General features: G+C 43.9%; 1 protein-coding gene across 6 annotated transcripts in view; it reads left to right on the forward strand.

Moving 5' to 3' along the window:
* The window catches only part of TMEM219 (transmembrane protein 219), a 46002-nt gene that overhangs the window by 24866 nt on the left and 4291 nt on the right, over nt 1-16845 (forward strand). For 2 of the 6 annotated variants that reach the window (XR_008373221.1, XM_053555153.1), the window contains exons 2-3: nt 10529-10730; nt 10821-11010. Coding sequence is in view for 5 of the 6 variants with exons in the window: in XM_053555153.1 (XP_053411128.1) it covers nt 10529-10730; nt 10821-11010 (392 nt within the window). In the remaining variant the exon portion in view is untranslated. Of the gene's footprint in view, nt 1-587; nt 751-9092; nt 9219-10528; nt 10731-10820; nt 11011-16845 lie in introns of those variants that run through there. The other 4 variants (XM_053555155.1, XM_053555156.1, XM_053555157.1 and 1 more) reach the window with 4 other exon arrangements.

A 16845-nucleotide genomic window follows, 5' to 3' on the forward strand; every position in this document is an offset into this window, starting at 1 on the left:
CCAGCATGAACAAGAACAAGAACTCATCTCTGGGCGGCACCTGTGGCTCAAAGGAGTAGAGAGCCGGCCCCATATGCCGGAGGTGGTGAGTTCAAACCCAGCCCCGGCCAAAAAAAAAAAAAAAGAACTCCTCTCTACTAAAAATAGAAAACACCAACAATGGGCAATGGGCCAAGTGCCGTGGCTAACACCTGTAATCCCAGAACTTGGGAGGCCAAGGCAGGTGGATGGCCTGAGGTCACAGATTCAAGACCAGCCTAAACCATAGATAGACCCAGTCTCTAAAACATAGCCGGGCGTTGTGAAGGGCGCCTGTAGTCCCAGCTACCCGGGAGGCTGAGGCAAGAGGATCACTTGAACTGAAGAGTGAGATTGCTGTGAGCTAAGACGCCATGGCACTCTACCCAGGGTGACAAAGTGAGACTCTGTCTCAGAAATAAATAAATAAATAAATAAATAAAAATAAATAAACAACTCATACTTTTTAAAAAGAAATACAGGCCTTAATTGAACACACTTGAAAAATTTTCAAAACTAGGATTTACAAGGTAATTGTGTGTCCAATTACTTCATTATTTCAAATCTAGACAGAACTGTACATGTTCAGTACGAGCTATACCTCCTTACTACTTCAAGCACAGCGAGGGACTGCTGAATCATACGGCTTCATTCACTTCAGATGATTTCAACAATCATCCGGCATATATTGGTGTTCATTGGCAAATCCTTGGCAAATCTCACCATCTATGGGTATGTTGCAAAACCTTATTTTTCAAGGCTACACCCCACCCCACTTTAGAAATAAGCTGGTGTTTATAACAATAAAACATTTATTTGTTATAACAATGATATACTCATATAATCAATTTAAGAGGTTTTAATTTTGATATGTATACTTACTGTGCTTTGAACTTCTTCCAAAAATAGTTTACTTAATGATCTTAAAAAAATTTTTTTTTTTTTTTTGTTGGATGGCGCCTGTGGCTCAAAGGAATAGGGCGCCAGCCTCATATGCCAGACGTGGCAGGTTCAAACCAAGCCCCGGCCAAAAAACTGCAAAAAAAAAAAAAATTTGTTTTTTGTTTTTTGTTTTTGAGACAGAGTCTCACTATGTGTAGAGTGTCATGGCATCACAGCTCACAGCAACCTCAAACTCTTGAGCTTAAGCAATTCTCTTGCCTCACCTTCCCAAGTAGCTGAGACTATAGGTGCCTGCCACAATACCCGGCTATTTTTTTTTTGGTCATAGTTGTCATTGTTGTTTGGCAGGCCCAGGCTGGGTTTGAACCTGCCAGCCCGGGTGTATGCGGTTGGTGCCCTAGCTGCTGAGCTACAGACACCAAGCCTATCTTTAAAATTTTTTACAGCACACCTAAGATCCATGTGCTGCAGCACACTGGTTGAAAATCACTACTATAGACAGTTGATTTAAAGTCTTTGCCTGGTAAATTCAAATCCTGTACTTCCTTAGATATTCATTCTTTTTTCCAGTAAATGAGCCATGTTTCATTGATTCTTTTTTTTTTTCTTTTTTTATTTTATTTATGTATGCATTTTTTAATTTTTTTGTAGAGACCGAGTCTCACTGTACCGCCCTCAGGTAGAGTGCTGTGGCGTCACACGGCTCACAGCAACCTCTAACTCTTGGGCTTACGTGATTCTCTTGCCTCAGCCTCCCCAGCAGCTGGGACTACAGGCGCCCGCCACAATGCCATGTTTCATTGATTCTTTGCATGCTTATTTTTTCCTCTGAAAACTAGACATTTTGAATAATAGATGTGGGGGAAGGAACAATGAGGAGTAGAAATGGCAGACAGAGGAGAGAAGAAGAAAAATACTCTTTAGGTCTTTGTAGATTGTCTGTGTTTGGCACCCCTTCAACATTTAGCCAGGCCATTTTTACAACTGTACTTTGTCTATAACTTCCTGCTTGCGCTAAACATTAAGGCCAGCTAGAGGGAAAAGATTATAATCTTCTCAGATATTTTCTGAGCATGCATCCTGGCCTGGATATGGGAGCTTTTCAAAGCCCTATTTTCCAAGATTCTTACTCCCCATCTTTTCCTTCTGGGTTTTTGGTGTGTCTGCTGTTTGCCTCAACTATTATATTTTGCCCAGGTGGCAATGACTTATTCATTTGGCTTTCAGTTCTTTCTAGAAACACCCTCTATGTAGCTGCTTCTCTGCCTTGAGAGTGCTTCAAGTTAGGAAGAACAAAGGCAGTCCCCTTGCATTGGTTGTTCAGGGAAAAAGACAGTCTATTTAAGAAATGGTGCTGGGGGCTCAGTGCCTGTGGCTCAGTGGGTAGGGCGCTGGCCCCATATACCAAGGGTGGTGGGTTCAAACCAAGCCTCGGCCAAACTATAACAAAAAAAAGGCGGGGCATTGTGGTGGACACTTGTAGTCCCAGCTACTTGGGAGGCTGAGGCAAGAGAATTGCTTGAACCCAAGAATTTGAGGTTGCTGTGAGCTGTGACGCCACAGCACTCTACCCAGGGCGACAGCTTGAGACTCTGTCTCAAAAAAAAAAGAAAAAGAAAAAGAAAACACAGGAATAAACCTTCATGACACTGGCAATGATTTCTTAAATAAGAGATCAAAGCATAAGCAATGATAAAATATACACAAATTGGACTTCATCAAAATTTAAAACTTTTTTCACTTTATCACCCTTGGTAGAGTGCCATGGTGTCACAGCTCACAGCAATCTCAAACTCTTGGGATCAAGGGATCCTCTTGCCTTAGTCTCTCAAGTAGCTGGGACTACAGGTGCCCACCACAACACCCAGCTATTTTTAGAGGCAGAGTCTCACTCACTCTTGCTCAGGCTAGTCTTGAACTCTTGAGCTCAAGCAATCCACCTGCGTCAGCCTCCCAAAGTGCTAGGATTATAGGCATGAACACTGTGCCCAGGTAATGCTAAATGTTAAAATTTAGTATTCAAAAGTTTGGGATTCCACTTTGGGAGGCCAAGGTAAGAGGATTGCTTGAAGCCAGGAGTTCAAGACCAGCCTGAGCAAGAAGGACACCTTATCTCTGCAAAACAATAGAAAAATTAGCCAGTCATGGTAGGGCATGCCTATAGTTCCAGCTAGTTAGGAGGCAGAGGCAGGATTGTTGAACCCAGAAGTTTGATGTTGCAGTGAGCTATCATGACACCACTGCCCTCTAGCATAGGCTACAGACAGAGTGAGACTCTGTAAAAATAAAACAAAGCAGTGTGAGTCAGAATAATTGAGTTAATGAAAGGATGGTCTTAGAGTAAGAAATGGCAGCTTTTCAGAAATTATCAAATATCTGTGGGTTGATAATGAGTTTAATAATTATAGTTCATATTTCTGGTTTGATCCCAAACGCTAGTATGTCTCTTATTGAGCAGCTGAAATCCACTTCTTAGATTAAGCTGGAGAGAAGGGGTAATTTTATCAAGTAGTTCTGATATGAAACTAAACACAAAACTAAGGCCCAGCTAGAATAGAGAGAACCATTTTCAGTACAGATGTTTAACATCTCTATAGGGTTCTTGTTTAAGGATTGACTCCAAGAGGACTGAGGTTCCACTGATTGAAACTGCATGAACAGGCCGGGCGTGGTGGCTCATGCCTGTAGTCCCAGCGCTGTGGGAGGCCGAGGGGGGTGGATTGTCTGAGCTCAGAGGTTCAAGACCAGTATGAGCAGCAGTGAGCCAGCGTAAGACCCCGTCTCTACTAACAACATCAAAAACAGCCAGCACTGCCAGAGGAAGAAGAAAATCAACAAAAAAGGAGTACTTCAAACAAAGAAGAATGAACAAGCAAACTAAAATTAAAAAAAAAAAAAGAAAGAAACTGCATGAACAAGTTTAGGTGAACATGAATTTTTCTAGAGAGAGAGAGTTCCATAGCCAGATTGTAGTTCCAGGAGACCAGGGATCATGAATACTTTGTTCACCATGTACACCCAGCCCACAGAATAAAGGCTGGCAGCCAAGACATGTTTATTGAATATCTGACTGATTGAATGAAAAGCTTTCATCAGATTCTCAAAGGGTCTGTAACCCCAAAAAGTTTTAAGGCTCAATAATGCTGCAACCCTTTAATACAGTTCTTCATGTTGTCGTGACCCCCAACCATAAAATTATTAAATAAAATTATGTGGGGTTACCACAACATGAGGAACCGCATTAAAGGGTCACAGCATTAGGAAGGTTGAGAACCACTGTTCTAGAAGGAGAAAAATCAAACAGATCTCTCAGAGTTTTATGTGGGCCAGAGCTCTGAGATAATTTATCACAATGGAATGACCAGGGAATTCCTCCCTCGATTTCTTTCAAGGGACTAGGTGATTCTCTTCTTAAACTGGATTTCTGCTTCTCCTCTGATAGGCTGTGGTCAGGCTTAAATTCTAACCCAACTTCTGCCCCCTACTATCTGTATGACTTTGGTTAAATTATCTACAATAACATCCACCTTGAGATCTTGTTAAGTGGATTAAATCAAAATGTTAGTATCGTATTGTAGCATTACACTACACAACTAATTGTATCCTCTCCTGTTCCCCACCACCACTTTTTCTTTTCTAAGACATTTCTTCACATCCATTCACCCTGATTCTCAGGCCTCAAGGCAGTTCTTGCTCTAACCAATTTGCCTCCACTAGTCCATAGAATTGCTTGGTTTAGCCATATAAGTAAATACTGATTATGGTCATTTATAAGAATTGCTACTCAAATATGCCTAATTACTCTGCTGCACAAGAATAATGAGGAAAAACTCACATTTGTTGACCTTCCATTGTGTACCAGCACCATGCCGGACACTTCTCCAAGCTTTATCCTACCCTACGAATTAGACTTGTCATTAAGTAGAAGCATTGATAAACTTTTTAATACATGGATATTCATTTTGTGCCTGGATCATAGCAGGCATTAAGAAAGCACTTGACCAAATAACATTTGACCAAATAAACTTTGTTTTATGTTTTACCTAAACTTCCCAAATGTTTAAGCATGAAGAGATGTGTTCCCAACTTTAAAATGAGGAACGTTGGTGAATTTTCAGGGGAACTTGACAAACAAATGTTTATTGAGTGCACACTATATGCCTAAACTATGAAAACACCCAGGGCTTATAAAGTCGTTCTATTCCAGAAGCTGAGGTCCTGGGTAGGGAGCCTAGGCCAGATCAGGGAAAGGTTGCTTAGTTGGCCCAGGCTGGGCTGGGTATGAATGGGGAGTGCATGGGCAGAAATCTTTTTTTTTTTTTTTGTAGAGACAGAGTCTCACTTTATGGCCCTTGGTAGAGTGCCGTGGCCTCACACAGCTCACAGCAACCTCCAACTCCTGGGCTTAAGCGATTCTCTTGCCTCAGCCTCCCGAGCAGCTGGGACTACAGGCGCCCACCACAACGCCCAGCTATTTTTTGGTTGCAGTTTGGCCGGGGCTGGGTTTGAACCCACCACCCTCGGTATATGGGGCCGGCGCCTTACCGACTGAGCCACAAGCGCCGCCCGGGCAGAAATCTTTATATGTGGTCAGGAGAGATCTTTTGGCAGGACTAAGCAAGGAGGATTTAGTAGGAAAGAGACTGGATTCTGTGCCAGGAAAGTTGGGCTGAAGTGCTGGCTGAAGTTTAACTTGTGATATATCCCTTAACCTCTCCAGAAACTGTTTAGCATCTGAAAAATAAGGAATGGGTGTTATTGAACTTGCTCAGTGCCTTCTTAGTAAGAGTCTCTACAAGCTACATTCCCCCCACCCCCGGAAGAAAATACTTTCTATGCTTAGAATTTCAACTAAGCCAATCAAAGCACCCACTATACTCTAGGAGACTATGCCATGAGTTTTTTCTCCCTATGGTTTTTTTAAAAAATTATAATTTTTTAAGAGACAGGGTCTCACTCTGTCACCCAGGTTGGACTGCAGTGCTATAATCATAGTTTACTGCAGTCTTAAACTCCTGGGCTTAAGCAATCCTCTAGGCTCAGCCTTTTAAAGTGCTGGGATTATTATGCCTGGGCTAATTATTATTATTAATTGTAATAAAAAGGTACATAATATTGGATTTACCATCTTAACCATTTTAGGTGTACAGCTCAAGCAATTCTCCCTCCTCAGCCTAGTAGCAGGGACTATAGCCAGTTAAAATTCCCCATTCTTTCCTCTCCCTAGCCCCTGGCAACCACCATTCCACTATGAATGTGACTATTCTAGGTACCTCATATATAAGGAATCATACTGCATTTGTCATTATTTGATTGCTTATTTCACTAAGCATAATGTCCTCAAGGTTCATCCATGTTGTAGCATGTGTTAAAATTTCCTTCCTTTGTAAGGCCGAAAAATATAATTTTGTTTATTCATCCACTGATGGACACTTGTGTTGCTTCCACCTTTTGGCTCCTGTGAATAATGCTGCTATGAAAACAGCTGCACAAATATCTCTTCAAGACCCTGATTTTGGGTATACAATACACCCAGAGTTGCCGAATCATACGGTAATTCTATTATTTTTTTTAAACTGCCATACTACTTTCCATAGTAGCTGTATCATTTTATATTCCCACCCCCAGTGTATGTACAAGGGTTTTGATTTCTAGCCATTCTTATCAAAACTTACTTTTTTTCTTTTTCTTTTTTATTTTTGCTGGCAGCCATCCTAATGGGTACAAGGTGGTATCTCACTGTGAGGGTTTTTTTTGTTATGTTTGTCTGTTTGTTTGTCTTAGACAGAGTCTCAGTATGTTGCCCTTGGTAGAAGCATTATTTATTCTTTGAGACAGAGCCTCAAGCTGTCACCCTGGGTAGAATGCAGTGGCATCACAGCTCACAGCAACCTCCAACTCTTGGGCTTAAGCCATTCTCTTGCCTTAGCCTCCCAAGTAGCTGGGACTACATGCACCGGCCACAACGCCCAGCTATTTTTTTGTTGCAGTTGTCATTGTTGTTTTAGCTGTGCAGGACTGGGTTTGAACCCGCCAGCCTTGGTGTATGTGGCTGGCTCTGGTAACCACTATGCTACAGGTGCTGAGCCCTCACTGAGGTTTTGATTTGCATTTCCCTAATGATAAGTGATGTTAAGCATCTTTTCGTGTGCTTATTGGTCATTTGTACAGTATGTCTTCTTCAAAGAAATGTCTATTCAAGTCCTTTAACCATTTTTTAATCGGGTTGCTTGTTTTTTTGTTGTAGAGTTATTAAGAGTTTATATATTCTAAATATTTACCCCTTGGCTCGGCACCTGTGGCTCAAGCAGCTAAGGCGCCAGCCACATACACCTGAGCTGGCAGGTTTGAATCCAGCCTGGACCCACCAAACAACAATGACTGCTGCAACCAAAAAAACAAACAAACAAAAAAAAAACAATAGCCGGCCGTTGTGGCAGGCGCCTGTAGTCCCAGTTACTTGGGAGGTGGAGGTAGGAGAATCACTTGAGCCCAGGAGTTGGAAGTTGCTGTGAGCTGTGATGCCACTGCACTCTACCCAGGGCGACAGCTTGAGGCTCTATCTCAATAAATAAATAAATAAATAAATAAATAAATAAATAAATAAATAAATAAATATTTACCCCTTATCAGAGATAAAATTTCAAATATTTCCTCTCATCCTGTGGGTTGCCTTTTCACTCTGTTGATAGGGGTTTTTTTCTTTTTTTTTGAGATAGAGTTTTACTCTTTCACCCTCAGTAGAGTGCCATAGTGTCATAGCTCACAGCAACCTCAAACCTTTGGGATCAAGTGATCCTCTTGCCTTGCCCCCGCCCCGCCACCCCCCCAATAGCTGGGACTACAAGCGCGCTGGGCTATTTTAGAGACGGGGTCTCGCTCTTGCTCAAGCTCACCTCGAACTGGTGAGCTCAAGCAATTCACCCATCTACACCTCCCAAAATACCGGGATTAAAGGTGTGAGCCACTGCGCCCAGCCTGATAGTGTCCTTTGATGCACATAGAAGACTGTCTTTTCCCTCACTAATGGTCATGGCACGCTTGTCAAAATCATTTGACCATTTACATGAAGGTTCTGTGCCACCAACTCTTGCAGAAGGTGGTACAGAAATGACAGTCTCTCCCTTAAGGAAGGCACAGTCGAAATAAATACTCAAAGATTCCTTTTCAAACAGCACTTGTCCGGTGCTGGCGTGTGCTCACTGCGCACTGGGGCCTGTATTTTCCCCACACTTTGCCTCTTAAGCTTCCTATCCAACCAGTGAGATAGGTAGGACAATCCCCTTCAGCAGAGGAGTGAACTTAGTCTCCCGGTGATGGCTGATGCAGGGAGGGACGGACAGAGACAAAATTTGATCCCAGAGTTCCTGGCTGCATGTGTTGTACTACTTCAATAAGAAGTTCTCATCTCGGGCGGCGCCTGTGGCTCAGTCGGTAAGGTGCCGGCCCCATATACCGAGGGTGGCAGGTTCAAACCCGGCCCCAGCCAAACTGCAACCAAAAAATAGCTGGGCGTTGTAGTCCCAGCTACACGGGAGGCTGAGGCAAGAGAATCGCTTAAGCCCAGGAGTTGGAGGTTGCTGTGAGCTGTGTGGGGCCACGGCACTCTACCGAGGGCCATAAAGTGAGGCTCTGTCTCTACAAAAAAAAAAAAAGTTCTCATCTCTAAAATGTAGGCAGAGACGAAATAAGATGGTCTCTATTGAGCAGCCTTGCAAATCTAAGATCTTACGCATTAAGAAGTCGCTAAAACCCAGGGCCATGCATGAGATGCAGACATTAAGTATTACTGGGGTGCGCAGAAGAGTAGAGCCCAAACACCACTTCCAGCCCGGAAGAACAGAGTCCTAAAGCGATACCTCTTCCCCTCTGAGCGAACCCCAAATCCTTACCGGAACCTGGACGCGGCTGGGGTATGCTATCGGGGCGGGTGGGGGACGAGCAATAGAAAAAGGCCTGCAAGAAGATTCTGGTTGAAATTTCCCCACGGTCTCTCCGGAAGGAGATTTCAGGTGTCTACAACGTCTCTAGCTTTAGCTGCCTTGCCGGGATCCCTTTTCCTTACCTCCCGCGGAGTTACTTCGTCCCGTCAGTCCCCTGGCTGGATTTCATTTTGGTACGCCCCCAACCCGCTGGAAGGGCGCGGCGGTAACCGCGTGGCCACTGCGCATGCGGACCCCGATGAGGCGGGAGGGAATGGGTGAGGGGGAAAGGGAAACCCGGAGCACGGACCCCGCCCCTTCGCGGCTCCACGCTTGACGTCGCCGGGGGCGCCGGCCTCCGCCCGGCTCGAAGCGGTGAGAGCTGCGGGCGGACCTGACTCGCTAGACAGGGAAGGGATGAGGGTGCTGCGATCTTTTGCTGGGGGAAAGATTGGGAGGGGCTGGGGTGGCTCCGGTGCACCACCAGGAGCCTACCCTCCGGCTCTACCCTACTCCCTCCTCCTCCGCTTCCAGCAGTGCCTGGACGGGAGACAGGCGAGGGGCTGAGCATTTGTGATACCTCCATTTCTGTGGCTACCTCCTTCTTCCCTTACCCTCTGTTTATCTCCTCGCCCTCCAGATACTCTTTTTACCAGACTGTTGCTTCTTGCGTGGGAAGGAGCACCCCACTTGGAAGCAGGAGAAAGATTTCAGACCTAAGTTTTACCGCTGCTATGTTGAAGTCTTGCGAGCCTCAGTTTCCCCCACAGTGTTTTTACCTGGCCCATCTGGTTTTGAGAATCATTATGAGACAGGGAACGAAAAAGCAAATGGACATTTGTTGAGTTCCTGCACCGCCAAGTACCATGCAGACTGCTTTATCTGCTACTGCTTTATCTTTATTTAATCCTCATTACTTGGTGTTCTTAGAACTCCCATTTCACAGATTCTTTTTTTTTTTTTGTAGAGACAGAGTCTCACTTTATTGTCCTTGGTAGAGCGCTATGGTGTCACAGCTCACAGCAACCTCCAACTCCTGGGCTTAGGCGATTCTTTTGCCTCAGCCTCCCGAGTAGCTGGGACTACAGGCGCCTGCCACAACGCCGGGCTATTTTGTTGTTGTTGTTGTTGCTGTTTGGTGGGGGCAGGGTTTGAACCCGCCACCTTTGGTATATGGGGTTGGCGCCCTACTCACTGAGCCACAGGTGCCGCCCCATTTCACAGATTCTTAAACTCATAGAGAGGTTAACCGACTTGGCCTTACATAGTGAGTAGCAGAGGTGTTTATACAGCCTTCTAACTCTGCAGCTGAGTTCTGCAGACACTTCCCTTGTCTGGGCTCTGGCTGGAACTGATCTTCAGCTAAGCCCTAGCCCTAGAAGAGCTGCTTCCTATTTCTCCAGCCATAATTCTCCTTTTCAGGTTCCTTTTTCCAGCACAGAGTACTCTGCTCTACTTCTGGTTGGATTGGTTCAGAAATGAAATGCAACAAATGTTTACGAGTGGTGCAGGGAGACAAACTTTTGCAGTCAAGAGGCTTAGATTCTTGTCCTGGTTTTGCCACTAACTGTGTGGTCTTAAACAAGTCCTTTGTCTTCTCAGAGCTTTAGCTTCCCTTTCTATGAAATTGGTGAGTGCCTTCTCACCAGCAGGCTCTTGTCCAGTTCTCCCTCCCTGTCCTCCAGCAGGCTCTTCGTGAAGGCCCAGACCCCTCTGCTCCTCATGGGCAACTGCCAGGCAGGGCACAACCTGCATCTCTGTCTGGCCCACCATCCACCTTTGGTCTGCGCCACCTTGATCCTGCTGCTGCTTGGCCTCTCTGGCCTGGGCCTTGGCAGCTTCCTCCTCACACACAGGACTGGCCTGCGCAGCCCTGACATCCCTCAGGTAAGTGCCCTCCTGCTCATCCTTCCTGTGTAGACCAGCTCTTGCTGCTAATCTCATCTCACCTCTCTCCCACCCTCCTTTTGCACACAGGACTGGGTCTCCTTTTTGAGATCTTTTGGTCAGCTGTCTCTGTGCCCTGTGAATGGGACAGTCACAGGGAAATGGCAAGGGTCTCACATCGTGGGTTTACTGACCACCTTGCACTTTGGAGATGGTACAGACAGGAACAAGACCCAGACATTCCAAACCAAGATCCTGGGTAGTCAGATTGGATTGAAAGGTGAGATGGGGGAGAAATGTGGTGTCGGGCATCAGAACGCTCAGGTCTATGCCCTGCCTCTGACCTCACCAACCTGGTAACCTTGGACATATCCCTGGGTCTTAGTCATTTATGCTGTAATAAGGACTAGGTAGTTGCAGTGAACATGCTGCCCATAGTAAAGGTTCTCTATAAGTGTTTTCCCTTTCTCTTTCTGGTTCTGAGGTTCTTGAGTCTGTCCTTGGAGATGTAATGATATGGACTAGGTGTTCCTTCTCATCCCTGTGGCTATCTTTTAGAGATACCTTTTTTTCCGCAGGGATATCTGATAAACATGTTGCATTCAATCAAACTAGTGTCTTAAGTGCCTGCTGTGTGCTTGACATAGCTCTGTGTGCTACAAAAGATAGAGAAAAAAATTAGACACCATCGATTTCCAAAGAGCTTATAGGCTTGGAAAATGACAAGTGTGTAGGTGAGAGAAAGAGTCATGCGTGCCTTTAATCCTTGTGTGATATTTGGCCTCAGATTCCTTATCTGAAATTTGGGAGATGAGGAGGGAGAAGATAAAGGTGATATTTTTTGATTTCTGAGGTCCTTTCCAATACTATCTTTCTAAGATTTTCCTAGGTGTCATATATGTATATGTGTGTAAGGGGGTTATATATATGTCCAGGTGTACATGTATGTGAACAAAGAACAGAATAATAATCTGATATATACAGACTTGGGATAATTTTTTCAGTTTTTTTTACTTTTTGAAAAGTACATATCAGTTTTATTGAGGTATGATTTACATACTATACAATTCACTCATTTAAAGTGTACGAATAGATACAAGTCCTTTATCAAATATGTGATTTATAGAGATCTTTTCTGTCATTTTTGCAAGTTTTCTTTTTAGTTTGTTGATATTCTTTGAAGCATAAATTATTTTAATTTTTAATTTTAATTTATCTTTTTCTTTTGTTTCTTTCTTTTTTTTTTTTTTGTAGACACAGTCTCATTTTGCTGCCCTTGGTAGACTGCCGTGGCATCATAGCTCACAGCAACCTCAAACTCTTGGACTTAAGCAATTCTCTTGCCTCAGCCTCCCAGTAGCTGGGACTACAGGCACCTGCCACAACGCCCAGCTGCCCAGCTATTTTTAAAGATGAGGTCTCTGGCTCAGGCTGGTCTTGAATCTGTGAGCTCAGGCCTTCTACCTACCTTGGCTAGAAGACTTTGCCTAACCTAAGGTCACAGCAATTTACCTCTATATTTTCTTCAAATAGTTTTATAGTTTTAGCTTTTATGTTTAGGTCTATAATCCATTTTTAGTCACTTCTTGTGTCTGGTATGAGGATGGGGTCCAACTTCATTTTTTTGCATGTGGCTAGCCAGGTGTCCCAGCACCTTTTTTTTTTTTTTTTTTTTTGTAGAGACAGAGTCTCACTTTATGGCCCTCAGTAGGGTGCCATGGCATCACACAGCTCACAGCAACCTCCAACTCCTGGGCTTAAGCTATTCTCTTGCCTAGCCTCCCGAGTAGCTGGGACTACAGGTGTCCGCCACAACGCCCAGCTATTTTTTGGTTGCTGTTCAGCCGGGGCCGGGTTTGAACCTGCCACACTCGGTATATGGGGCCGGCGCCCTACCAACTGAGCCACAGGCAGCGCCCTGTCCCAGCACCTTTTATTGAAAAGACTGTTCTTGGGCAGTGCCTATGGCTCAAAGGGGTAGAGTGCCGGCCCCATATGCCAGAGGTGGCAGGTTCAAACCCAGCCCCAGCCAAAAACTGCAAAAAAAAAGAAAAGACTGTTCTTTCCCCATTGAATGATCTTGGCACCTTACTGAAAATCAATTGACCATGGATGCACAGTTTGTTTTTGGACTCTTGGTTCTATTCCATTGATCTAGAGGTCTGTTCTTATGCTAGTACCACACTGTTTTGATTGCTATAGCTTTGTAGTAAATTTTGAAACCAGAAAATTTAAGCCCTCCAACCTTGTTCTTCTTTTTCAGGATTATTTGGGCTATTCCAGTTCTCTTGAGTTTCCATATGAATTTTAGTATCAGCTTGTTAATATCTCTGCAAAGAAGCTTTTTCCTTTTTATAATGATTAGAAAGAAAGTAACAACATCAAATATTATTTTAGGAGGACAGTCATCTATGACTGTCTCAACCATGTACAAATTATTGAGCAACTAATACGTACCAGGCATGGGGAATACAGAGATCTGTAAGACATACCCTTTCCGCAAGTTGCTCATAGTCTAGCAAGGATATGGACATGAATAGAAGTAAATATCCTTCAACATGTGAAGTAAAACACCAGATACAAATGAAGTACCCAAAAGTCTGTAAAGCAGGGCTGGTAAAGGCAGGCTTTTCCAAGAATACCATGCCTGAGTAAGGTTTGAGGGTGCTTAGGCATATACAGTTCCAGATAGAGGGAACAGCATACACAAAGACATGTAGGTGGGAACCACAATGGTGTGTTTAAGAACTTTCAGGGGTTCAGGTTGGCTGGTGTAGGAGAAAGAATGTTGAATGAGTAGCTGGAGATGGATCTTAAAAAGAGGAAGAAACTCATGGAGAGACTTATGTGCCAAGCCAAGGTAGTTGGTCTTTATCTAGTACACTGGGCAAACTCAAAAACTTTAATCAGGCAAGTAGTAGGATTTTGTTGTTCTTATTCTCTTTTGAAAATCACATTTTGTGGCTGACTGCCTGGAAGGAATGTGTCTGGATACAGGAAGACCAGATAGGGGTGGCTGAAATAAAGAGATGATGAGAAAAGCTGAGGTAAGATGGTGATATGATCTGTGAGAGATGTTGGAAGTGTGGGATTGACAAGACTTGGTGACTGATTCCATCTGGAAAATGTGAAGAAAGGGGTGAAATCCTCTTATAGAATTTTGCATGTACATTTTTCAGTTGTAATTATGGTGTATGTATTAATTTGTATTTCGCTGTTTTCACTTACATGTAAATGGTCTCCCATATTGCTACCTGGTCTTCAACATTATTTTAATGGTTTTTTTTTTTTTTTTTGGAGACAGAGTCTCACTTTATGGCCCTTGGTAGAGTGGCGTGGCATCACACAGCTCACAGCAACCTCCAACTCCTGGGCTTAAGCGATTCTCTTGCCTCAGCCTCCCGAGTAGCTGGGACTACAGGCGCCCGCCATAACGCCCAGCTATTTTTTGGTTGCAGTTCGGCCAGGGCCGGGTTTGAACCCGCCACCCTCCGTATATGGGGCCGGCGCCTTACCGACTGAGCCACAGGCGCCGCCCTATTTTAATGGTTTTAAATTGATCCATTAAGTGGTTAGGCCATCATTAGTTAATGCTTTCCTTATTAAAACACTTCTACTATTTCCTATTTTGTTTTAGGTTTTCTGTTTTGTTTTTGTTTATTTTTGTTTGTTTTGAGACTGAGTCTCAAGCTGTTGCCCTGGGTAGAGTGCCATGGTGTCATAGCCCACAACCACCACCAACTCTTGGACTTAAGTGATCTTCTTGCCTCAGTTTTTCTATTTTTAGTAGAGACAGGGTTTTGGTTTTACTCAGACTGGTCTGGAACTCGTGAGCTCAAGCTATCCACCTACCTTAGCTTCCCAGAGTGCTAGGATTACAGGTGTGAGCCACTGTTCCTGGCCTTTTTTTTTTTCTTTTCTTTTTTTTAAAGATAGCATTTCACTCTGTTGCCAGGGCTACCATGCAGTGGAGTCATGCAGTTCACTGCAACCTGAAATTTCTGGGCTCAAGCTATCCTCCTACCTTAGCCTCCCAAGTAGCTGAGTCCTTAGGCGCGTGTCATCGTCTCCAGATAATTTTATTTGTTTTTTGTAGAGATGGGAGTCTTGCTATGGTGCTCAGGCTAGTCTGAAACTCCTGGCCTCAAGCGATCTTCCCACTCCAGTCTCCCAAAGTTCTGGGATTACAGGTGTGAGTCACCATACCCAGCTGTTTGGGGATATTTTTGATAAAATCACAGTAGACCTCTTGTTGGTATGCTTTGCATTTTTTTTTGTTTGTTTGTTTTGTTTTGAGACACAGTAGAATGCTGTGATGTCATAGCTCACAGCAACCTCCTGCTCTTGGGCTTAGACAATTCTCTTGCCTCAGCCTCCTGAGTAGCTGGACTATAGGTGCCTGCCACAACTCCTGGCTATTTTTTATTGCAGTTTGGCTGGGGACGGGTTTGAATCTGCCACCCTCGGTATATGGGGCTGGCACCCTACTCACTGAGCCACAGGCATTGCCCTGCTTTGCATTTTTCTTTTGAATCCCTTCCTTAGGATTAATTTCTATAGGTGGTATTACTGATTCAAAGGGTATGGACTTTTCATAAAACTATGCATATTCATTCTGGTGTGCATTCAGACCATGTAAAATTATATAAAGCAAATGTGAAAGAGGTCCATGGTTTGATGGGCATCCCTCAGTCTCTATCATTGCCCATTTAAAATGATTATTTGGGGGGGGACCTTGGCTCCCATAGCACAGTGGTTGTAGTGCCTGCCATATGCACCAAGGCTGGCGGGTTCGAACCCAGCCCAGGCCAGCTAAACAACGACAGCTGCAACAAAAAAATATCTGGATGTTGTGGCGGGTGCCTGTAGTCCCATATACTTGGGAGGCTGAGGCAAGAGAGTTTGAGGTTGCTGTGAGCTGTGACACCATGGCCCTCTACCAAGGCGACATAGTGAGACTCTGTCTCAAAAATAAAATAAAATAATAAAATTATTATTTTTTTTTTAGACAGTCTCACTTTGTCACCCTTGGTAGAGTACTGTGGCATCATAGCTGACAGCTACCTCAAACTCTTGGGCTCAAGCGATTCTCTTGTCTCAGCCTCCCAAGTAGCTGGGACTACAGCCGCCTGCCATGACACCCAGCTAGTTATAGAGATGGGGGTCTCACTCTGGCTTAGGCTGGCCTCGAACCCATGAGCCCAGGCAATCCACTTGCCTTGGCCTCCCAAGTGCTGGGATTATAGATGTGAGCCACCGCACCTGGCCCCAAATCTCCCATTTAAAATTATGATAGGTACAGCCAAATTGTTGTCAAAAGTAAGACAACACAAAGTAATCCCTCCCATCTTCAACAATTTGTGTTATTATCAATCTTTTAAATGTTTACCAAGTGTGTGAGCAATGGAATTATCCAATTGTTTTAATTTACTTTCTTCTGATTTCTAGTAAGATTGACCCTTTGCCTAAAGAGTCACTCTCCGGTTTTCTGTGGATTACTTGTTCATTTCCTTGGCTCATTTTTTAAGTTGTCTTGTTCTTCTTGATTTGTAGGAAATCTGTGTTCTAGATAGTATATCTTTTTGTCATTGAAATATATTATAGGTTTGTTTTTTTTTTTTGAGACAGAGTCTCACTATGTTGCCCTCGGTAGAGTGCCGTGACATCACAGCTCACAGCAACCTCCAACTCTTGGGCTTAAGTGATTTTCTTGCCTCAGCCTCCCAAGTGGCTGGGACTACAGGTGCCCACCACAACACCCAGCTATTTTTTGTTGCAGTTGTCGTTTAGCTGGCCCGGGCCAGGTTCGAACCCACCAGCCTTGGCATATGTAGCTGGTGCCGTAACCACTGTGCTACGGGTACCCAGCCATATTATAGGTATTTTCAACCAATCTGTTACTTTTTTTTTTTTAATTTACTCTTCATGAGGTTAGGTTTATTGCTCTTGTCCTTTATGTGGCTTTTAGGTTTTTGTGTCTTTCATAGGAAGGCCTTCCTCACTTTAAAAGTAGAAAATATTCTTCTCATTTTTTTTCATGCTTAAGTGTTTTTTTTTAATTTGTTTGTATAGTTCTACATCTGGGCTGTATTGTATAGTGTGAGATAACAGTCCA

Source organism: Nycticebus coucang, chromosome 12, assembly GCF_027406575.1.
Source record: "Nycticebus coucang isolate mNycCou1 chromosome 12, mNycCou1.pri, whole genome shotgun sequence".
Classification (NCBI taxonomy): domain Eukaryota; kingdom Metazoa; phylum Chordata; class Mammalia; order Primates; family Lorisidae; genus Nycticebus; species Nycticebus coucang.